This window comes from Globicephala melas, chromosome 3 (assembly GCF_963455315.2).
Source record: "Globicephala melas chromosome 3, mGloMel1.2, whole genome shotgun sequence".
Taxonomy (NCBI): Eukaryota; Metazoa; Chordata; class Mammalia; order Artiodactyla; family Delphinidae; genus Globicephala; species Globicephala melas.
The window spans coordinates 61455158-61479372 of record NC_083316.1 but is presented as its reverse complement, the minus strand read 5'-3'; the positions used below and the strand labels follow the sequence as shown (position 1 = coordinate 61479372).

At 35.4% G+C, this 24215-nt stretch overlaps 1 protein-coding gene and 1 pseudogene across 4 annotated transcripts in view; both read left to right on the top strand.

Annotated features, from left to right (window-relative positions):
* Positions 1 to 24215, top strand: part of AP3B1 (adaptor related protein complex 3 subunit beta 1) — a 275059-nt gene that overhangs the window by 125311 nt on the left and 125533 nt on the right. For all 4 annotated transcript variants that reach the window (XR_009563389.1, XR_009563390.2, XM_030846347.2 and 1 more), the window contains exons 12-14: positions 560 to 622; positions 3163 to 3295; positions 10461 to 10570. Coding sequence is in view for 2 of the 4 variants with exons in the window: in XM_030846347.2 (XP_030702207.1) it covers positions 560 to 622; positions 3163 to 3295; positions 10461 to 10570 (306 nt within the window). In the remaining 2 variants the exon portion in view is untranslated. The remainder of the gene's footprint in view (positions 1 to 559; positions 623 to 3162; positions 3296 to 10460; positions 10571 to 24215) is intronic.
* Positions 15333 to 17555, top strand: LOC115846975 (52 kDa repressor of the inhibitor of the protein kinase pseudogene; annotated as a pseudogene).

Below are 24215 nucleotides of genomic sequence, written 5' to 3'. Positions count from 1 at the left end.
TTCCTTTTTGAAGCTTTCCTTCAGATTAATTGAATATTTTTTTATGAGTAGAAACTGAAAATTTTTAGCAAGCCTATTGGAGATGAGCTTTTAATTGCATATTTCTTGTAACTATAAATCTGGAAGAGAGAATTAAACTGTCTAAATATTTGAGATGGTAGGATGAAGAAAAACTAAATAAGGGAATAATTGGTATCTGGAATATAGAGGTATTACACGGAGGGCAAGTCGTTTTCTAACTTTATTTAATTAAAAGAAAAAGAAATAAAACTACCTTAAGTTGTTTAGGTTAATTAGATATAAATTATAAAGTTGGGACAAACAACTAAGGAAGACGTATGATTCTCTTTTTTGTAATTACTTTTAGGCACTATATAATTGTTCTGTTTGTAGGTGTAGGGAGACAAAGTTCACCTGAAGGGTATAATGCCTCCCATTTGTAATAGTGTAACTTTTTTTAAAAACAGAAATTACCTTTCTATTAAATGCATAACCTTTATTAAATTCATCCTTTTTATTTGTGTTTTAACCTGTTTACTTTCTCTTTTTTCTATCATAGCTTGAAATTTTGACAAACTTGGCAAATGAAGCCAACATATCAACTCTTCTTCGAGAATTTCAGGTTTGTGTACAGTGCTAATTATACAATAACTTCTAAAGCATCTGTTCAGTTTAAAGTAAGATATATATCTTTCTCAATTTAGATATGTGTAATTGTATAAATAAAACAGTGATTTGGGGCAAGATTGACAGCTAATAAATTTATAAATTTTCAAGAGTAAACATTAACTACAAATCTAAAATTTAAGGGAAATGAAATGGTAGTCCCTTTCATGTTTTCATATCATAGAATTTGAGAGACTGGTTTATAACTCCTTGTTTGAAAATAAGTCACTGTAAGGATTCTATCTTTTTGTGCTGTCATCATCAGTAGTCCATGCTATACTCTCATGAAAATGGCTTCACTTCTTACATGGTTGTCCCTATTTGATTGGCCTACTACTGTTTTAGACATTGTCTTCTTAGCTTCATGTATAGCTCCAAAAAATTGGTTTAAAATTGGCCTCATCATGAGTTTTTAAATTGTTGTTAATGTTTTGTTTTGCTGTATTTTTTAAATCATGTGTGCTGATGGATGAGATGCTTCCCAGCTACACATCACCCCAAAATACTAAAAAGTTACTTCATGGATCTTATGCCCTTTATGATGAAAGGGTTAGCTCTGAAGACTTAGTGGTGGAGCACGGTAATAGAAAACCTCATATCAGTATTACGGGTTTTACATCTCATCAGCAGTTTTCTTAGCAAAAGTATACCACATGCGACACACTAATCACAGAATTTTTGTCAACTCCCAGCTTTTATAGATTTAACTGATTTTATTGCCATAGTCATTCTGTATGCCTGCATTAAATTTCTTTTTAGCCATATAGACATTGTATTTCTTTTTAACTGTATGATCTTACACTTTTAACAGGAGTAGTAGAATATTATAACATATTCATGCTTTATAATTTTGTAACTGAATTACTATACTTTCATGCTATATATTTTTCTAGAAAAACTCCTTGTAAAATTAGGATATCTGCTTATCTTATATTCACATACCAGAAAATATAGTATCTCAAGTTCTTATCTAATAATCTGTGGTATAGAACATTGCTTAAATTTGACTTTGTTTTAAAGTTTTTGTCTTTGTGTTTGCAGTTTTTGCTTTTCCTCTTATCATGTGTAATCTGTTTGGGTGTCCTTTTGCTGTCTGTTTTCTGCTTATGTCAGGGTTACTGGGGTTTTAGGGAAGGAATCTCAGGTAATTTTATGGCATTATTTACCTGTTTCAGGATATTGGTGATCTAGTCATTTCATTTAATATCAGGATGTTTAGTAAGGTCCACTGTTTAGTGAGACTTTTTAATATATTCTTTCTTCATGTATCCTTTTTTATCACTGTCTATATTTTACCTTATTTCTGTGTTTATGGGTTATGTTCATAGATGTGTACAGTTTATTCATAACTTTTTGAGAAAATAGAGAAATTTTCTAAAGACTCAGTTTTTTGTAACTGAGGAAATTAGGTAATCAACTGGGAAATGGTTTTAAATACAGTTGATCTTTCCTACATGGAACTAAGAGAGTTTAATTTGTTTAATTTATTTCCTCAGCATTTAATCGTGTTTTGGTACCATTTTCACTAAATTCGTGTATCTTTTAGATATTCTTGGATTTTCTCCTCCATTTGCCATTTAGGCACCATTTAAATGCATATTCTGTTTTGCATGTTAGATGAACGTGGTGTTAATTCTACATTAGGTACTTGTCATTTGAGGTTGGGAGTCATTTTTTTAAATTTCAATTGAAAATGGGATTTAAAATTCCATTTATATATAATGTATATAAATATGCATATTTATTAAAAATAAATTTGTTTCTGTATACAATAAAAGCTTAGTTTTTAAATTAGGAAAGTTATAACCAAAGTGAAATTCTTTAGGTCTGTAATAAATAAGTGATTAATTTCTTTTTAAGTTTATATAAATATATGGTTTACAGTGTATTTTTAAAGCATTCTTTTCAAGAAAATCTCTTTCAAAAGTGTGGTGTTTTATTTTGTTGCAAATCAAGTATTTATAAAGTCTTTATTGAAATGCTACTCACTGTAGCTATTGCAGTTTACTAACATTCAGATACCATTTTGAAAGTATAAAATGTTTATCAGTAGCATATTGATCCTTTTCCTCCTCTTCTCCCAATTTTTAGCTTTAGTAGCTCTGAAAAAGCAACCCTTTTTTCATAGATTCACAGATGCTGCTGGTTAAATGAACTGAAACCTCCAAAGAGAGGGTTCTCATCATCTCTTTCAACCTTGCACTTAAACTAATTGCTGTCCTTGGGTGACTGCTCCCTACTATCTCTTCTGGAGTCACAAGCCACTGTAGCCACAGGTGAATGAACCTGGCTTGAAAATGTGCCTCTTCTGTAGCCACATTCTTTAAGTGAAAAAGCAGAACTAAATTAATTCAGGAGTTGGACCTCTTGTTATGCCTTTAGATGAGAAGATTATGTATTCTAGAATTCTTATATTCTGACAGAGCTTAATATATTAGGGATTTGTTTGTTCACTTGATAGTGCCAATGTATGAACTAACTGAGATAATTTTTTAGACCTATGTGAAAAGCCAGGATAAACAGTTTGCAGCAGCCACTATTCAAACTATAGGCAGATGTGCCACCAACATCTCAGAAGTCACTGACACGTGCCTTACTGGCCTGGTGTGTCTGCTGTCCAACAGGGATGGTAAGTTGACAGCTTCATTTTATTTTCAAATAATTTCTCATTTGAATATTCTTGGTATGATCTACAGATTGTAACTTCTTTTTTAGTATTGCATTTTAGTTTTTCCTGTATGTCAGTAGCATGGTTACAGTGAATAGTAACATTTTATCTTTTGAACTATGCGCGCACACACACACAGTTTTTTGTTGTTGTTTTAGTAAATTAGATAATTAACTTACAAACAGAATTTTCTTACCTGACCAGAACTAAGAAAGTATAATTTGTTTATTTTATTTCTTCACAATTTAATCACCTTCATTGCACCCTTTCCACAAAGGTTCTATTTTACTGCTTTTTAATGACATATGCTATGTATAATATTGGTTCACCTGCAGAGGGTGCTAAAAGCAGGCAAATGACTTTACAACATGAGAAGTTATAAAAGGTAGATCAAAAAAGTATGTAAATGTGTAACTTCAAAGTTTTTTTCCAGAAAGTCACTTAATAATTTTATATTCAAGATTAATTAGATTTAAAAGTCATCAGTTTGGAACAGCTTCATGTTTTTAAGCCAAACAGTATCTAAACATTTTGTAAAACTGGATAGGTAATATCCAGTAAAATACATAATCTAGATTTCATACTTTCTGTGGTAAATGTCCGTTATTTCTATGATATGGCTTTAGAATAAATGAGACCTTTTGAAGAAAGAAAGAAAAATGAGTCAGCTTTCACCTTTAAAATAATTTATTTAATTAAAATGAGATTAAAACAAGGGATTTTTTTTAGGAAAAGCATAATTTTCTGTGTAAAGTTATTGAAATTATTTGTGGAATTCTAAATATAATTATGTCATATCTAGACCCAGGCATATATGACATAGCAACCATAAGGTGAAACATAACAAAATTGATTACTTTTTATATTTTATTTGAAAAGTAACTTTTTACTACGTTATGCCTAATTGTCTTTTTCCAGATGTAGATCTCTAGAAAGCTGTAATATTATTGTAAATACTTCTAACGAAAATAATTTGAAACAAAATTTATCCCCAAATAAGAATGATGTTTCCTGTAAGCATAAAATTATAAATTTTAACCTGTAAATTCAAGATATTATGACGGATAGAACGTTTTTCTATATGCAGTATTATAACTTCAAATAAGTGGCAAGAAAAATTATCAAGGAAATAGATTTTTAAAAAAAATTGCCTGTAGAAGGTAACTACAGAGGATAGGGTGCTAAATGTCATCCATTTCATCTATTTCTACTTTTAACAATAACATCCTCTTTGTCTCTATTTCTATGTCACACTTTAAAATGTGAGTTAAAAAATATGTTTTCATTTTCCTATGTCTTTAATAATGACTTTCTAAGACACACTTCAATTTGATTGCTTACAAAAAGCACCACAAATCAGTTAGAATGCTGGCTAGTTCTTTCAAATACAAAATGGATCTAAGGTTTGTCAATTTTATATTTTGACCACTTTTTCTCATGTGAAATTTTCAAGCTGAATTTTAAAGCAGTTGTTTCTACTTAGGCTTTCTAACACATTAATTTCTCAAAAACTGTTTTTTATTGACTTTGATTTAAAAGATGAATATTCTGTACCCCTGTAGTACTTTTTTCTTTTTAGCAAGTTTTGCTTTTATCTATTTTCAAAAAATTTTTATTTTATATTGCCATATAGTTGATTTACAATGTTATGTTTGTTTCAAGTGTACAACAAAGTGATCCAGTTATACATATACATATATTTATTCTTTTTCAGACTGTTTTCCCATTTAGGCTGTTACAGAATATTAAGTAGAGTTCTTTGTGCTATACAGTAGGTCCTTGTTGATTATCTGTTTTATTTATAGTTATGTATATATGTTAATCCCAGACTCTTAATTTTTTATTGACTTTGATTTAGAAGATGAATATTCTATACCCTGTAGTACTTTTAAGGGACGAATAGATCATTTTATTAATTAGTCAATGGGAAACTAATATAATTTATAATCACTCCTCAAGGTAGATTTACTGACTTAAACTCTGACATTTCAATGTTCAGGCTTTTGTTTTTGGTAAACCAAACTCTGTTTATAACAGTGGATTTTTTTTCTGCTTTGAATATTAAGAAAGTTAAATTGTATTTTTCAGGTTCTGATTTCACAATCATCATTTGCCTGATTCTTTAACTGTTTATCATATATGCTTCACTTTCATAGTTTGGAAACTGGCTCAGTGACATTAAAGAAAGTAATAATATTTTTAACTTAAAATGGTCAGTTGTTACAACAGAGCCCCTTTCTCTTCCTATTGAAAGATCTGCTTTTAGGAATAAATGCTGTGAATGAGGCCTCAGTTTCTTTAAAATCTGTAAGCTCTTTTGGCCCTCTAAGGGTCTATGACTCTTTGATTTTATATTAGTATGAATACCTCATCATCTTTTTAGATAATGTATCTTACAACCCCAGGAACAGCACTGAGACTCCATTGTTTTTACATATATTTAATATATTCTTCTTGACCTGTAGGGTTTTTATTGTTGTTGATGTCTTCCTTCTTGGCATGGACAGGACTTGTAGGCAGACTTGAAGGTTGCCCTAAAATAGTCCATTATCACTATGTAAGTTTCACTGATAAACAGATTTCTTAAAGACCTTAAGGAGAAATCTGCATTTCAGTTGACTTAGGATAATTTAATTCCTCAGTTAATTTTCTTTAGATAATATATTAGCAACATTTGCTTGTCTGAATAACCTTCTTACCATCTACTGTAAACTAAAAGAATTGGGGCAAAGACTATTTTTTGTTTTGTTTTGTTTTATATAATAGGCATTTGTTGAAAAGTTGAATCAGTTGAGGTATTTAGTATGTGTAGAATAGATGAATAAGATATTTGTCAGCCTATAGAAAGTTTCTGCCCATAAGGAGCTCACAGCCTAATGGAGGGAGGCAATAATAAACAAGTATACCACAGGGCTCCCCTCGTGGCGCAGTGGTTGAGAGTCCGCCTGCCGATGCAGGGGACATGGTTTCGTGCCCCGGTCCGGGAAGATCCCACATGCCGCGGAGCGGCTGGGCCCGTGAGCCATGGCCGCTGAGCCTGCGCGTCCGGAGCCTGTGCTCCGCAACGGGAGAGGCCACAACAGTGAGAGGCCTGCGTACCGCAAAACAAAAACAAACAAAAAAACAAAAAAACAAGTATACTACAGTCTTCCTGTATATTGACCACTTACTCAATTGCCAGCTGTCTGCTCTCATGCAGAACTAGACTACCTGTGTTTGAATGTTAATGTTGTCTTGAATAAATTACACAGTCTCCCTGTGCTTCAGATTGCTCATTTGTAAAATGAAGGTAATAGTAGGCTGTACTAATCTTGAGAAACTTAAGTGAAATAATCCAGTCACAGAAAGACAAATACTGAATGTTTCTACTTGTATGACGTATTAAAATAGTCAAATTCATAGAATCCAAGAACAGAAAGGTACTTGCCAGGGGCTAGAAGAAAAGGGAAATGGGCAGCTACTAATCAGCGGGCATCACTTTTAGTTAAGCAAGGTGAATAAGCTCTGGAGATCTACTGTACAACATTGTACCTGTAGTCAACGGTAAAGTATCATATGGTTAAAAATTTGTTAAGAGGGTAGATCTCATGTTAAGTGTTCTTACCAAAATAAAGTTACATTGTTTAAAAATAGTAGGCTATACTTCTTAGAGTGAGGACCATTAAGTTCTGTTGAGGACAAGGAGAAAGCTTGGAAAGGCCCAGAACATAAGATCACTTTGTACTTGTGGTAGAGTACCACTGCAGTACTGAGTGAGGTCTTTGAAAACCAGGAGGTAGCATGAAGGAAAAGTAGGGTGGAATTACCCAAAGGGAATGAGAAGGCACCTGGGTAGGGTAGAATAACACCCTCCCCCTCCAACCCAACGCCTAAGATGTCCAGGTCCTGATGCCTGGAATCTGTGAATATGTTACCTAATGTGGCAAAGGGAACTTTACAGATGTGATTAAGATTCTTGAGATGCAAACAATAAATGCTGGAGAGGGTGTGGAGAAAAGGGAACCATCCTGCACTGTTGGTGGGAATGTAAATTGATACAGCTACTATGGAGAACAGTATGGAGGTTCCTTACAAAACTAAAAATAGAACTACCATATGACCCAGCAATCCCACTACTGGACATATACCCTGAGAAAACCATAATTCAAAAACAGTCATGTACCACATTGTTCATTGTAGCACTATTTACAATAGCCAGGACATGGAAGCAACCTAAGTGTCCATCGACAGATGAATGGATAAAGAAGATGTGTATATATACAATGGAATATTACTCAGCCATAAAAAGAAACTAAATTGAATTATTTGTAGTGAGGTGGATGGACCTAGAGTCTATTATACATAGTGAAGTAACTCAGAAAGAGAAAAACAAATACCGTATGCTAACACATATATATGGAGTCTTTAAAAAATTTTAAAGAAAAGGTTCTGACAAACTTAGAGGCAGGACAGGAATAAAGACACAGACGTAGAGAATGGACTTGAGGACCCAGAGAGGGGGAAGGGTAAGCTGGGACAAAGTGAGAGAGTGGCATGGACATATATACACTACCAAATGTAAAATAGATAGCTAGTGGGAAGCAACTGCATGGCACAGGGAGATCAGCTCAGTGCTTTGTGGCCACCTAGAGGGGTGGGATAGGGAGACGCAAGAGGGAGGGGATATGGGGATATATGTATACATATAGCTGATTCACTTTGTTATACAGCAGAAACTAACACGTTAGAAAAAAAAATTCTTGAGATGGAGAGATTATTCATCCAATAATCTTGGGCCCAGTGTAACCAGGAAAGTCAGATGTCAAAAGCAGAGGCTAGAATGATGTCCTTGCTGGCAGGGGGCCTTGAGCCAAGGAATGTGGGTAGCCTCTAAAATTTTGAAAAGGCAAAGAACAGATTTCCCCTTAGAACCTCTGTGGAGAACTTAGTCCTGTTAACACCTTGATTTTAGCTCCATAAGACTTGTGTTAAATTCTGGCTCCAGAACTGTAAAATGATAAATTTGTGTTGCTTGAAGCCACTAAGTTTGTGGTAATCTATAACAGCAACAATAGGAAACCAAGGTGCCACCAAAGGGTAAATAATGCCAAGTTTATTTCAACTATAGCCAACCCTGCCTCTACATGTGAATAATTAAAATTATATAACTTTTTTTAATTTAGGCTAGTTTTGCAATAATATATTTTAAAAAGATACATTTTTTACTATGGATTCTTTAAAACCACACTTAACCATACTTTACTTTGCATGGTAATTGCTTACTTAACCACTTAATGTTTCCTAGCAGAGTGTAAGTTTGATGAGGGCAGAGTCTCATTCTGATTTGTTTCTGTTTTCCTCATAGCTCCAAGAGGTGGTCTTTATAAAAGTAATACCCGCTCATAGTAACATAGAACATTAGAGATAGAATGGTACATTCTGGTTCTGAGTTTGAATTCTTCAGTGCATTTCTCTTTCTTCATCTTTAAGATGATGATAATAAGGTACCTACCACATGTTATTGTGAGAATTAAAAAGAAATATATCATTTTGTAAACTGAAACATTATGAAATATTAATGTATCATTCCCAGGGAGAAAGAGGGGTGTGTGTGTGTGTGTGTGTGTGTATGTATGTACACACATATATATAATATGAAGTATATATGTTTAATAATAATTAGAACGATAAAAACTTTTGCTTATATACTTAAACGAGGCTAGATAAGAAAATGTATTTCAGAGAAAAAGAGTAACAAAACACAAGTCATGGTATATTTCCAGAATAATATTAAAATAAACCTATGTGTTTGCCTGGGGAATCTCTAATATCCATGAATCTCAGTTAATAAAAATGCCAGAATAATAAGTAAAGGCAGTGTTGGTGTATTTCTTTGGCATCAGTAACATTAGTAATCATTTATATAAGATTCATTCCATTAGGTCAAGTGCTCTTACTAGTTTATGACATTTCTCTACCGTTGCCACTAAAATCGTAACTCTGGACCAGTGGTTAGCCTGTGATAACTCAATCTCAGAATCCCAATTTGAGGATCTGCTTCCTAGAGCCACTCCTAGTACCAATTACTATATTAGTTAAGGCCCTGGCAAGAAACAGATGACTTAAAAGGGACAATTGAAGAGAATTTAATGAAAGAACTGTTTATTTATAAATTGTAGGTGGGATTAAGGGAAACCAACAAGGTATACTGTAACACCCTGGGGCTCGCAGGGTAGCAAGGTGGGAAGCCGTTACCATATGTAGAATTGAAGTGAAGCGGTTTGAGGAGTCGGGACACTTAACAGACCCTGAAGGAGAGAGCCACTCATAGGAACTGAAACCTTCAATAGAGGAATGCTAGCACTGCCAGGGAGGTCTGGCAGGAGAGGGATCCAGGGTAATAAATATTCTCTCCTGCCCCCTGATTTCTTGCTGGTGCTTCCTATTGGCTAAACATACCTGTAAGTGAGGGACAAAGGAATCTGGTTGATACAGTCCACAGAAGTCAGCCTCTAAGGGCACAGAGTTGGGCCACGAAATGCGGAGAGTGGATTCATGCATCAAATGGAAACGGTTTAGCTCACAAGCCGACCCTTTCTGGCTATTTCTATAGTAACACCTTTCCTACTACTAATAATACGTGATACTCACTTTTCTAGACATACCACTTAAGGAATTTTTTTAAAGTTTGCTATTTTCTTTAGAATTGAAAAAATGTTATGTAGATTCTAAGTATTTGATTACCACTATATAACTGCTAGGAATCAAAGAACAGTATTTGAGAGCTGTGATTAAACGTCAAAGACAGTTGAACATTATGGTGATTGTGTAATCTAACCTCACTTCGCTTTTCTGAATTAAAGAAGCAGAGATTAGAAAAGGATATCAGAAGCTAGGAGACAGCAACAGAAGTTAGAAATTAAAGTATACTCTCCTACTTTATTTTTATTTATTTATTTTTTTACTCTCCTACTTTAGTTGAAGGTTCACCCCCAAAATTTAGATGTATACTCATGGTTATAGTTTTCACCTAGTCATTTAAGACATGTAGAATGTTTTGCTAATTTAAATTTACATTTTACCAAGAATAATGAGTTTGAATTGAATTATACATATTTAATATGCATAATGTGAATTTTTTTTTCAGAAATAGTTGTTGCTGAAAGTGTGGTTGTTATTAAGAAATTACTACAGATGCAACCCATACAACATGGTGAAATTATTAAACATATGGCCAAACTCTTGGACAGTATCACTGTGAGTACCAATTAAGAGATCTTTGCTTTTAGTACCAATTCAGCTGAATTTTATTCAGTAAATTATAGTTTTGTTAAAATAAACAGACATACTGAAGTACAATGGTGAAGAGAGCTGAACTCTCCTTGTTCTAAGCTTCCACACTGTTGTGGAAGGGAATCACAAATCTGAAAAAAGGGAAGGATACAATAAATACTGCAGTATTGCCTTGGAATTGGAGATATCAATGTGAACTTCATGGGTTTTTATATAGATAGCTGGATGTGTTGGAGTGTATATGCATGTATGTGTGTGTCTACACACATTTGTATGTACACATATGAATTTGTACATGAGTATACAAACATCTGTTTCCTAATGCTGTCCTTTAAGAGGGCCTACATGCAATAAAAACCCCAGTACCACTGAGCACACCTAGTGCCCAGATCTTGGGTTTTTTTTTTAATTGAGGTATAATTTCATACCATAAAATTCACGCTTTTAAGTATATAACTCAGTGGTTTTGGGTATATTCACAAGGTTGTGCAACCATGACCACTCTGTAATTCCAGAACGTTTTCATCATCCCTAAAATCAAGTTCCTAACGTGAAACTCCTGATCCTCCCGTTACTGCAGCCCCTGACAACCACTAATCTGCTCTCTGTCGCTATGGATTTGCTTATTCTGGACATTTCATACAAATGGAATCATATAATAAGTGGCCTTTTCTGTCTGGCTTTTTTCACTTAGAGTGTTTTCAAGGTTCACGCATGTTGTAGAATGTAGTACTGCATCCCCTTTTATGGTGGACCTTGGTTTTTAAATTCCATTCAGCATTTTTTAAAGGAACCAGGGCTCCTTAGAGAAATGGCTGATTTCTGAGCTAGGGCAAGGAAAGAAGATAATCTTGGAACATCTTGTTGGGCCATAAAAACAAGACAGTGCTCACAGAATGGTAGAGACGTGTCAGAAAGATACAAGAGCCAGCTTAAAGGAGCCCCTACTGGCTAATTTGAGCAACAAAATAAATGATGGTAAAAGGGTTATAACCTATTGAATAGGGTAAGAATCTCTGAATCCACACTTGAATGGATGAATTAATGAATGAGTAAGGAGGAAGGGAAGTTCTTCCTTACAATGCAGAAAAACAACTAATAATTATAGAAGAACAAAGGATGGAATTAGAGGGCTTCCCTGGTGGCGCAGTGGTTGAGAGTCCGCCTGCCGATGCAGGGGACACGGGTTCGTGCCCCGGTCCGGGAGGATCCCACATGCTGCAGAGCGGCTGGGCCCGTGAGCCGTGGCCGCTGGGCCTGCACGTCCGGAGCCTGTGCTCCACAACGGGAGAGGCCACAGCAGTGAGAGGCCCGCGTACTGCAAAAAAAAAAAAAAAAAAGATGGAATTAGAATAGCCATCACAACAGTAATTGATTCACGCGAGAATCATTAACAAATGCTGAAAACTAGGGGGTGAAAACTTGAGTAGTAACAGGATATTTGCATACTTTCAAGGTATAAATAACCTCATAAGTTATTCTTAATTTAAAAGGGCAAATTATTGACTTTTGACTTTACAATGGAGAAGCCTAGCAGACACTACCTGAACCAAATGAACATTGTTATCATTGCCAGAAATGGGATTATGTACCTTCTGATAAGATACACCAAATAGAACTCAGCATCAAGTCTGTTGAATTCCTGCCAAAACTGAATAACTTGAATCTAATCATGAGACAAAACCAAATGAGGGTATTCTACAAAATAATTGTCTTACAGTCTTTAAAAATGCTAATATCATAAAATGGAAAGAAAAACTCAGGAATTTTGCAGGTTAAAAGAGATTAGAAGGATTATGACAACTCTATGTAACATAATTTTGGATTTTCTTTTGCTATAAAGGATTTTATAGGAATAATTGGAAAAATCTAAATAAAATCTTTAGAATAGTTGATAGTATTGGTTCAGTGTTCAGTTTCCTGGTTTTTAAATAATTCTACTGTGTTCATTATATAAGAGCATTCCTTTTTTTAGGTAGTTTACACTGAAGTATTTCAGAGTATTAGGGCATATCTACAACTTTGAGTGATTTGGAAACCAAAATGTGTTTGTATATGTAGAAAGCTAGAGCAAATGTAGTAAAATGTTGACATTTGGGAAATGTGGGTGAAGGGTATTCAGAAATTCCTTTTATTCTTCTTGTAAGTTTTCTATACACCTGAAGTTGTTTAAAAATTAAATTAAATTTAAAAATAAATATTAATTTTTGTTCTGTCACATTACATGTCCTTACATTAATATCGCTATACTTCACTTTGCCCATCACTTTGCCCACCAATATAAAATGGTGAGGGTAAAAGAACCTATGTTATTGAAAGTATTGTGTTAGTTAAGAAATGTAAAGCTCTTAGAACATTGCCTGTCACACAGCACCGTGTGTTAGCTGTTATTGTTATTTGTGTCCTATTTCATTCTCTTCTTCCTTTAGAACTAAAGTTTTTGGAAGAATTACCTGAAAAGAATTTTTTTTTTTTTTATTTCCTTACCTTCAACTCGTCAACCCATCACAGTCTGATTTTTTTTTTTAACATCTTTATTGGGGTATAATTGCTTTACCACAGTCTGATTTTGACACTCCACTACTTCTACTTTCGCAAGGTCATTGACTATCTCCTTTTATTAAATCCAGTGGATAATTTGCTGTCCACATCTTTCTTGATCTTTCATTAGCATTTGATTTCTCTGACCACTGCTTCCCTTTTGAGACATTCTCTCCATTGCTTCTGTCTGGTTTTTCTTCAAACTCTTCTCCATTGTGTTTGTCTTTTGCTCTGCCTGTCCCTTGAATGTTGGTTAGTTTGACAGCTAATGTTCCTAACTAGAGGGGTTGTAGTTTAAGGAGGGGGCAGTATATTACAGCCAGCCCTCATATTCGTAAGTTTTGCATCCACAGACTCAACCAACCGGGGGTGGAAATTTTGATCCAGGTTGGTTGAATCTGCATATGCAAAACCTGCGACTCTATGTTTTTTGGAAAAAAAAAAATCTGCGTGTAAGTGGACCCATGCAGCTCAAACCCGTGTTGTGCAAGGGTCACCCTTCTTCCTTGTTTGAAGATGGGGTAATCTATACTCAGAGTCTGTTCAGAGGGATCATAGTTGTATAGTTAAAGGTAATAGATGGCTAGGTTTGGAGCGTACTAGTCAGGACCAATTTTTAATCTCTCTAGTGGCAAAGTTTTCTTTCCTTCAGAGTGTTATTAAAGCTTGCAGGGCAGTTACACATTTATCTTAAAGCTAAGAATAATACTCACAGGGTCACTTAGCATCTGATCTTCTACCACATTCTCACCACTGTTCTTTGTCTTCATATCTACTGTTATTGTTGATTAATCATCAAAGTCAGGACTTATTACAAAGACTGTGTATGAGAGGCTAAGAGAGTGGATTTGAAAACCGGATGAGTTGTGTTCAAATTTAGTCTCTGCCTTTTACTAGCTTTGTGATCTTAAGCAATACTTGACTTCTCCCTGCTCCAGTTTTCTTCTCTGTAAAATGGGAACCGTAGTACTAATAACTATAGATCTGTTGTGAGGAATAAATGAGTCAACATATTTGAAACATTTAAAACAGAGCTTCGTGTAAGCTGTAATTATGATCTTGGCTATATTTAAAGTTTTTGAGGAAGACAGACTTAATGATAAGGTTTGAATTTAGTAAGCATCCTTGTTGCTTCAATTCTATTTTACTAATTTATTTAACATAACTCCTGTAGTGCTAATCATATGCCAGGCACTATTCTAAGTACCTTAAAAATATAAATCATTAATTTTAATAACAACTCTGAAAGGTACGTTCTATTCTGTATATTTTACATAAAAGAAAATTGAGGCACAGAGAGGTTAAGTAACTTGCCTAAGGTCACATAGCTAGTAGGTCTGCTTTCTTAACCAATACATCATGCTGTATCTGTTCTCCATTTCTAGTCTCTCTTTTTTGTATTCAATTCACTTGCCTACTCACTGACCTGGCCAGGACTTTATTGTTGTTTCCTTTTGATTTCCCTAAATCATTGAGAAATTAGGCATTAGATTGGTCCATATTTGCCCATATGTGGAACAGATGTTTGACATTATTTGTCAGTGATCTATTGATGGGAGGTAAGAGGGTAAAATCTTTTCCTCAAGTCTACTGAGATAGACATCCAGCGTCCCTGTGTACCAAGCATCGAATTTCAGTAGTATTTTTAGTCATTGTAACAATCACAAATACTCCTACAGGTATTTAGATACCTTTTAGACAAGTGTTACATCATCTAGTAAGAACCACTTTTCTAAGCAAGAACTAATGAACCACAGCAGTGAACTCTAGTTTGGGGAAATCAAAGAATAGAGATACACAAATATATGTATATATTTATACACATAATTAGAATGTATAAAGATAGACTAGGAATGTCTAACAAAAGTGCTGAGAACTCTTGAAAAAGAAGGGCCATAATATAAAGGAAATTCTAATAATCTGGAACTAAAAATATTGAACAATCAGAAAATCTAGGGGTAGGGTGGGATTGGGGTGGAATAAATGTGTTTTGAAGGTCTCATGGGAGGAAGAGAGGGGAGAGAAGTGAAATTATTTTCATATTCTCATCTTGTGTTTAAAAAGTAGTAAGGTGCCCCCCACCTCCTGGCACACCGGCCTGTCTCCCCTCCCCATCCCCGACGGGCAGGCGGGCTGCCTGAGGAAGGGGGAGGGGAGGGCTGGGCCGGCCGGCGGGCAGACGAGGATGTGGAGCTTCTGCATGGCCCCCAGCTGCACGTGGAAGAGCACGCAGTTGGACCTGGCCTTTTTCAGGTTCCCGCGGGATCCAGCCAGATGCCAGAAGTTAGTGGAGAATTGTAGGAGAGCCGACTTAGAAGTTAAAATGCCTGATCAACTAATTTAACATTACCAATTGTGTGCCAAACACTTTGAGACTTATATGATCCGTAGAACTAGTCCTTACAGGGCAGTTCTTCGAGATAATGCAATACCAACAATATTTGATCTTACCAACCATTTGAATAATCCACACAGACACAGAAAAAACGAATAAAAGAATTGAGTGAAGATGAAATCAGGACACTGAAACAGAAGAAAATTGATGAAACTTCTGAACAGGAACCAAAACATAAGGAAATAAACAACGGCAATGCTCAGGACCCCAGTGCAGAAGAAGGGGGTGAAGAGCAGGATGAAGACATTTTACCTTTAACCCTTGAAGAGAAGGAAAACAAAGAATACTTAAAATCTTTATTTAAAATTTTAATTCTTATGGGGAAACAGAACATACCTCTGGATGGACATGAAGCTGATGAAATCCCAGAAGGTCTCTTTACTCCTCATAACCTTCAGGCACTGCTGGAGTGCCGGATCAGTTCTGGTGAAAAGGTTCTGAGAAAGCGCTTTGAGACAATGGCAGTTAACACATTGTTCTGTTTGAAAACACAGCAAAAACAGATGCTAGAGATCTGTGAGAGCTGCATTCGGGAAGAAACCCTCAGAGAAGTGAGACTCTCACTTCTTTTCCATCGTCACTGATGATGTGGTGGACATAGCAGAGGAAGAGCACCTGCCTGTGTTGGTGAAGTTTGTTGACAAAGCTCACAACCTGAGAGAGGAATTTGTGGGCTTCCTGCCTTATGAAGCCGATGCAGAAATTTTGGCTGTGAAATTTCACACTACGATAACTGAGAAGTGGGGATTAAACATGGAGTACTGTCGTGGCCAGGCTTACATTGTGTCCAGTGGATTTTCTTCCAAAGTGAAAGTTGTTGCTTCTAGACTTTTAGAGAAATATCCCCAAGCTATCTACACACTCTGCTCTTCCTGTGCCTTAAATATGTGGTTGGCAAAATCAGTGCCTGTTACGGGAGTGTCTGTCACATTAGGAACAATTGAGGAAGTTTGTTCTTTTTTCCATCAGTCACCACAACTGCTTTTAGAGCTTTGCAATGTAATTTCTGTCTCTTTCAGAACAGTGAAGAAAGGGGCAAAGAACTGAAGGAAATTTGCTATTCTCAGTGGACAGGCAGGCATGATGCGTTTGGAATCTTAGTGGACCTCCTACCAGCACTTGTTTCGTGTTTAGATGGTATAATTAGTGACACAAATGGAATAACTGTATAGCTGGCCAAGCGTTTGTACTCTGTAGTGCAGTAACAGATTTTGATTTCATTGTTACCATTGTTGTTCTTAAAAATGTTCTATCTTTTACAAGAACCTTTGGGAAAAATCTTCAGGGGCAAACCTCTGATGCCTTCTTTGCAGCCAGTAGTTTGACTTCAGTGCTGCATTCACTAAATGAAGTGATGGAAAATATCGAAGTTTATCATGAATTTTAGTTTGAGGAAGCCACAAATTTGGCAACCAAACTTGATATTCAGATGAAACTCCCAGGGAAATTTCGCAGAGCTCAGTACAGTAACCTGAAATCTCAGCTAACCTCTGCGAGTTACTATAAACTCTTAAGTGTTCCAACAGTGAAACACATTATTCAGGAACTGAAAGATATATTCTCAGAACAGCACCTCAAAGCTCTTAAATGCTTATCTCTGGTACCCTCTGTCATGGGACAGCTCAAATTCAGTACATCAGAGGAGCATGATGCATTGTTGGAGAATCAAGTGGAAACACAGAGGGAAACATATAGAACTTCCATCCACTATTTATGAAGCCCTTCATCTGCCAGACATCCGAGTTTTTCCCTAATGTTTATGCATTGCTGAAGGTCCTATGTATTCTTCCTGTGACAAAGGTTGAGAATGAATGCTATGAAAATGGGCAAAATCATCTCAAAGCATACCTGAGGAACACTTTGACAGACCAAAGGTCAAGTAACTTGGCTTTGCTTAACATAAATTTTGATATAAAACACGATTTGGATTTAATGGTGGATACATATATCAAACTCTATACAAGTAAGTCAGAGCTCCCTACAGATAATTCAGAAACCATTGAAAATACCTAAGAGACTTTTAAAATAGGCTTTCTCTTATATTTGATATTTGAAAAAATCTGTCAGAAATTTGAAAATATCTTATAGAAAAGTTGTAAGGTGTACGTAGGCCACTTAATCACTGAATATCTTGATCTGTAGGCCTCCCACTGAGTACATTAGTCATTGATAATCCACCTGTTTAAATGGCCCGTTTGAACTCCCATGCTTTGGAGACCTAACTGTTCTTCCAGAAGATAGCATTGAAAGTACCACGTTACACTCTGTGTGATCTCTGCTAATGGCACTTTGGAATTGTATTAGTTAAGTCATTTTAGACATAATATTTATCGCTGTGGATCCAGTTGTCAGGGATTGAGTTATCAGTTCTTTGAAGAAATAAATTTTGAGGAGGTATGGGAGGAAGGAATACATTTTATAAAATGTTACAATGACTGACCTTTGAATGGTAGGAGTTTTAAGTATGCTGTTAAAAATCCGTAAGGGACAGTTAAGAAAATTATCAGACTGTAAGAGAAATGTGTGAGCTCGCCAAACAAGAATTTCAGTGTAGATTCTGTCTTTATCAAATAAAGTTAAAGGAACAAATTACAGTTAAAGTTTGAATGGAAGAGCCTGCCATTGTTGTTCCACATCTGGTTGTTGCTGTTTACATTCTATTCCTTTATTGAGCCTACATCCTCATAAGCTTTTTGAACACTTCTGTTTCATGGGCAAGACAGGATCAGAGCCCATGGATACTATCTGACAACCAATTTGTTTGTTTTCTTGGTTTTTTTCCAAGACTGTATCTACTGCCTCATCTTGATTTACAAGCAAAACCTAGAAAAACTACAAAAATAAGTGTTTTGTAGTTTATCTAGGAATAATACAGAAAATATTGCTGTTATTTTTGGTGAAGAAAATCAATTTTGTATAGTTTATTTCAACCTAAATAAAATGTGAATTTTGTTTAAAAAATAGTAAGGTGAAAATAGCTTATCTTAGGGTGAAAACAGTGGGTTTTGATAGGGAAAACAGTTAATTCCTTGTGTATAAAGAATGATGGAGAAATGTGTGTCTGGTTATGAGAAAGGAATGTGGAGTTCTGTATTCCCCATCATCTTGTGCAGAATTTAGTTAAAACTTGTGCTTTTAAGCTTGTTCTGCTCTTGTTAGAAAGGAAGACGCAAAGGCAAGGGAGTGTTAGGGCTTTCAGGAGAATGCAGCTGCTTATACATGAAACCTGTGGCAGCATATAAGACCCATATCAAGCAAACCACAGACTTTCTTGTAAGAAGAATTTGTTTTATTTGATTATGTCCCTGTATGGGGCTCAGGAAAATGTTTGATTGCATCGACTTTCTCTACGGCAGTTGTTGGAATATTAGCCAAGTACATACTTTCTCACAAATCTATATAGCAAAGCTTGTTTTTCTGTTTTTGTCAGATAGAAGATAACTATTAGTGGAATACAAAATATGGTGGGAATTCCAAATTCACAAAAGGAAAAAAAGAAAAGCAAAATGTAAAGTAAATAATAAATTTTTAAAAATTAAAATGGAACAGTTAAAATCAAGAAGTAAGATGGAAGAGTAAAAAGCAAATACATCCTACTCTGAATATGAATGGATTGCATTCTCTCATTAGAAGACAGACTTTCAAATTGGAATGAAAAACAAAAGCCAGATTGAGGCCATTTATAATTAAAACCATAATCAAAGTGATAAAGGTTGAAAGTAAGAAAGTAGGGAAAGAGACATTAAGTGCATACCAACAAGAATTTAAAATTAATTAAAGTCTTTTAACAGGATAAAATGGAACATTATAAAATGAAAAAAAAAGGCCCAATTTACAAAGAAATTAAGAAACATAAACCTATGTGCATAAAAAATATGGCAACCAAATAAATATGTAAATGAAAAATCTATTGAAAATGCAAGGAGAAATAGATAAAATACAGTTTTGGTGGGTGACTTTAATATGCTTGTCTCGAATTAGATATACCTCATAGATTTTTAAGTAAGATGTAGATGTAAGGACATAGAGACATTAAATAACAGAATCAATACTTGATATAGTAAATATAGCTAAAATCTTATATCTCTTGAACAGATAATACCCACTTTTATGGATATATCCATAGAACATTTACAAAAAATCATTTACTTAGACATAAAGTAAACTTAAAGCTTTTATATTTTTTAACCCTAAGCAATAACGTAAGAATTAAATATTTTAAAATGGTACCAGAGCAGTTGTGAAGCAAGAAATACACTTTTTTTTTTTTTTTTGCGGTACGTAGGCCTCTCACTGTTGTGGCCTTTCCCGTTGCGGAGCACGGGCACCAGACGCTCAGGCTCAGTGGCCATGGCTCACGGGCCTAGCTGCTCCGCGGCATGTGGGATCTTCCCAGACCGGGGCATGAACCCGTGTCCCTTGCATCGGCAGGCGGACTCTCAACCACTGTGCCACCAGGGAAGCCCAGAAATACACTTTTAAATTAAAGTTTAAAGAAAAAAAATACAGGCTTTCCAAAAAGCACAGAAAAAGAAAATACTTTATTTCAATATGTGTGGGGCATGGCTAAAGCTATAACTGTCACCATTTTTAAAGTAAATAGACCAAAAATAAGAGAATTTGATATTTGTCCTGAGACATTTGAAAAATAACAGTGAAAGAAAGCATAGAAACCTAAGAGGGATCAGAGATGATTGTGTAAAATGGAATCCCAAATAAAGATAGTTGAAATTTATCAGTACATCTTAAATGTGGTCCTTTGGAAAGACAATAAAGTAGAAAACCCCTCCTGATTCTGATAAGGTGGAGAGAAGGCAAAAGTAGACAAATTGGGACTGTGACATAGAAGAGATTAAAATAATTATAAGAAAAACTATATGCAGTTCTATAGCAAAAAACCCCGAACTTTTGGAGAATGAAAAGGTGATGAGTTTTTACCGTTAACATACCTCAGGAAGCTGAAGTGCTTGAAGTGGGACAAGGAAGAAAGAAGCAAGGTGGTTTGTGAGGCACAACCCTAAAAATGGCCAGGGATTGGCGGCACAAGTTACTCCAGAAGAATGTGGTGAGGGATGTAGCCAACAACAGCTTCAAATCAGAAGTGAATCCCCAGAATCTCTGCTCCAGTCAAGAGACCTGTTCACAGAACAATGGCCATGTGGGAAAGAAAGTGGGCTTTATTAATCTGACCAAGCACTTGAGGACTTTTAAATGTGGGCACGTGATTCTAACATTAAGCCTGAGAGCCTTAAATGAGACCTCTTTCTTACTGAATCTCTGCCTATTTGACCTAAATCCTAGACCCCCTGGATTTTAGAAAGAGCCAATCTGACCAGTGTCAGAGGACAAGAGGACACTATTGAGCATGTTTTCCCTCAGTACCTAAGCCACTTTATCAGGACGAAATCCTGGGCTCATGTACCCTCTGAGAGGAGGAGGAACCGAGGTGACAGCTAGACCTCTTCGCACCGTGACCACCTTACTTATCCATAAAACCAGAGGTAAAAGGAAGTGGGAAAATGCCCCATGTTCATAAGTGTGGGAATAGTCAAGAAGATGGCCTAGATCTGCCCTGAAAAAAAAGGCTCGCTCTGGGGAAGCTGCAGGAGGCCTTAAGGGAGCCGTTGCATAGTGTGGCAAAGGAATAGGTGCAAAGGAATAAACTTTCATTTGATTAATGAGTAAATGAAGCTCATTGATGTGAAATCGTTTGTCTCCATGATATATGTGATCAGTCAGGAGCCAGAACCAGTCTTCTTGCCTTGCTGACCAGTATTCTTCCTAGAATATAGCGCAGTCATTGTCTCTGCCCAGTGCCCATGGCGAACTCTGGATCTAGACTTGGAGTTCCAGTCCTAGTTGCATCACTGACAAGCTGTGAGATGTTGGGCAAGTTTCTTATTTCGTTTGTGCCCCAGTTTCCTCATATATCAAGTGGGGATAATGGTAGAGTCTACTTCATAGGGATTTTGTGATAACTGACTGAGAAAACAGGTAAGGTACTTAAAAACAATGCCTGTAAAACATGGTGGGAACTCATTAGATGTTAGCTATGTAATTTTTTAAAAAAGAGAACACAGATTTTATTGTATTCAAGACTTTGATTCCATTTGTTATGTAAGTGGCATAGTTGAAAATCTGAAAACTAAAATTTAAATTAATTCTGTATTTAAAATTCATTTATATTGAATAATTTATGTTGATAAGGCACTCAACTGTCCTGATTGTGAATATTTTATCCTTTGGAGTATCCTTCATTTGTAGTAAATACTACTTTGGGAGCAAAGTTCTTCCAGAATAAAATGCACACTACCTGAGGATTGTTCTAAGAGGATTTCACATAATCTTTAATGGGACAGGTGAGGGTTTCACATTATAAAAGAGGAGTTGAAAGATGTTATTTGGTAGACTACTGAGCGATACTGAAGTAGCGCCTTAGCCTTATGTCCTCTGTGCCCAGCTACCTCATGAGCGCCTGCCATTTCACAAGTTAACTACACTTGCCCTGGCATCCCCACTTAATCCACACTCAGGTTTTCATGCATATTGACTCCACATGCAGAATATTGGGTCTGATGTGCTGTTTGCATGCAGTTTGTTTAGATGTCTACTGATTTTGCCTTTGACAAATTTAAATAAATAAAATCGATGTTTTTGCAGGATTTACTTTACACTGTTGCATTGTGCAGTGAGCTGGTATTGTAACACAATAGCTTTTAAATTGAACTGCTTACAGAGTGATCTGTAAAATCTTTCTAGATGTCTTTCTATAACTGTTGTGGTCAGCTAGCAAACATTATTTGTTTTTGCAGGCAAGTTAATGGGTTAAAATGGCAGTGGAAACTGCCTTCTGGTAGAAGGTTTAAAAAGTGCACTTAACCACTTGCTCAGGGCATTTAGAATAAAGAATCAGGCAAAGTCATTTACAATCCAGTTTGTCTTCAAAAATATTGAAAAAAAGGTTCATAATGAAAGTATTATATGCATACATGTGTGTTATTAGTTTGGCCTTAGTTCCGTGTTCCTATTTGTTCTGTTTGAAAAGACCGTGAAGGACAAAAAGTGACTAATTTTCTTATTGCTCTTTTTTCAGTTGCTTCAAATCCTTGAAAATAGTGGCCACGGATTCATAGTATCAGTGGTGTACAAATAAGAGTCTTATAACTTAATTGGGAGAGAAAGGCAGGGCTGAAATTTGAAAATCTTATTCTGATTCCAGCCAAATGCACAAAAACATTGGGTTTGTCAGTTTTCTAAGCTTTCTAATGTCATCATGGAAAGATTGGTATTAGTATATTTATAGTGATATTATTTCCTGTTGTGAAGAAGTTTTCTTTGTGTGTGTGTGTGTGTGTTTTATTGGTTGTGTCAGGTCTTAGTTGCGGCAGGCGGGCTCCTTAGTTGCGGCTCGTGGGCTTCTTAGTTGCGGCAGGCAGGCTCCTTAGTTGACATTTTCTATGTTTTTAAAATAGAAATTTTATTACTTAGTACTAGACTCTCTGAATATGATCCTGGCCCCGCCCACCCACCCCCCTCACCTAGAGATTTTCATTGTGAGCTTTAGAACTTACTGATTTTTAATTTTTTAAAGAGTTATATTTTAAATGTATGACCTATGAATGTTTAGAGTATTTAAATATTATTATTTTAATCTTGATATATTAATGAATAGGAATATAAATAATCTCTTAGACCTTTATGGGGTTGTCTTTTTAATTGCAAAGAAGTAAATAAATAAATAAGTGTATAACCAGAGGAAAATTACTTAAAGTGGGGTAACAGATGTGATATGTCATAGAAATCTAATTTTTATACTGGTAATTTATAATAAAATATTTAAGAAAAATAAATCTAGCATAACTGAAATCTGAAGTTGCCCATATATTCTTATTCAGACATACCTTTCATTATGGCAGGCAACTTGAATTGCTTCGTACTGGAAAATTTAATGTACCACTCAATTATTGTTCTTTAGCCCAATTTAAAATAATAGATTGGGAGTAAAGTCTTAATGCAGTGTAACCTTCGGAACATTAGAAATAGCCTCTTTCTTTCCAGAAATCGGTATACAGTAAGGATATCAGTTTTATCATACTACGTGAATAGATCTGTAATAGCATTTTGTATTTTACTCAATACTTATAGTTAGTACTTACACTTATTATGTAAGCATACTGATTTCTTCTCTCTTACTAAACTTATTCTAATATTAATTTAAAGATGATACTGTTATCACATTATTTGAAAATGTATACTTTAAAGTTTTCTGATGACCTCATTCGCCTTCTGGTGAAAGACTTAGCGGTGTCTTAATAATTTTATGTTATTTCTTGAAATGGGTGTTTTGAAGGAATTCAAGGTGGTATATATATTGTGATAAAATTCTAGCTGTGCAAAGGTCCTCATTCTCACTTTCTTCCTTAACAGTCTTACTGTGTACAGCTGTGAAACTATAATGAAAACATTAGGACTTTATTTGAGGCATTAGAAAAGGACTTCATAAAGAGTCTTATCTCTTCTTGTGATGCTACCTCTTAATGATAGCCATTGGCTTTTTCATTTATTATTAAAAGCAAATTTTCTATACTAGGTGAAAATGTTCACAGAAACTAATTTACATACCCCTTCAAATTCCTTTTGAAGGATATTGAAAGGGGGAGGATACAAATAAAC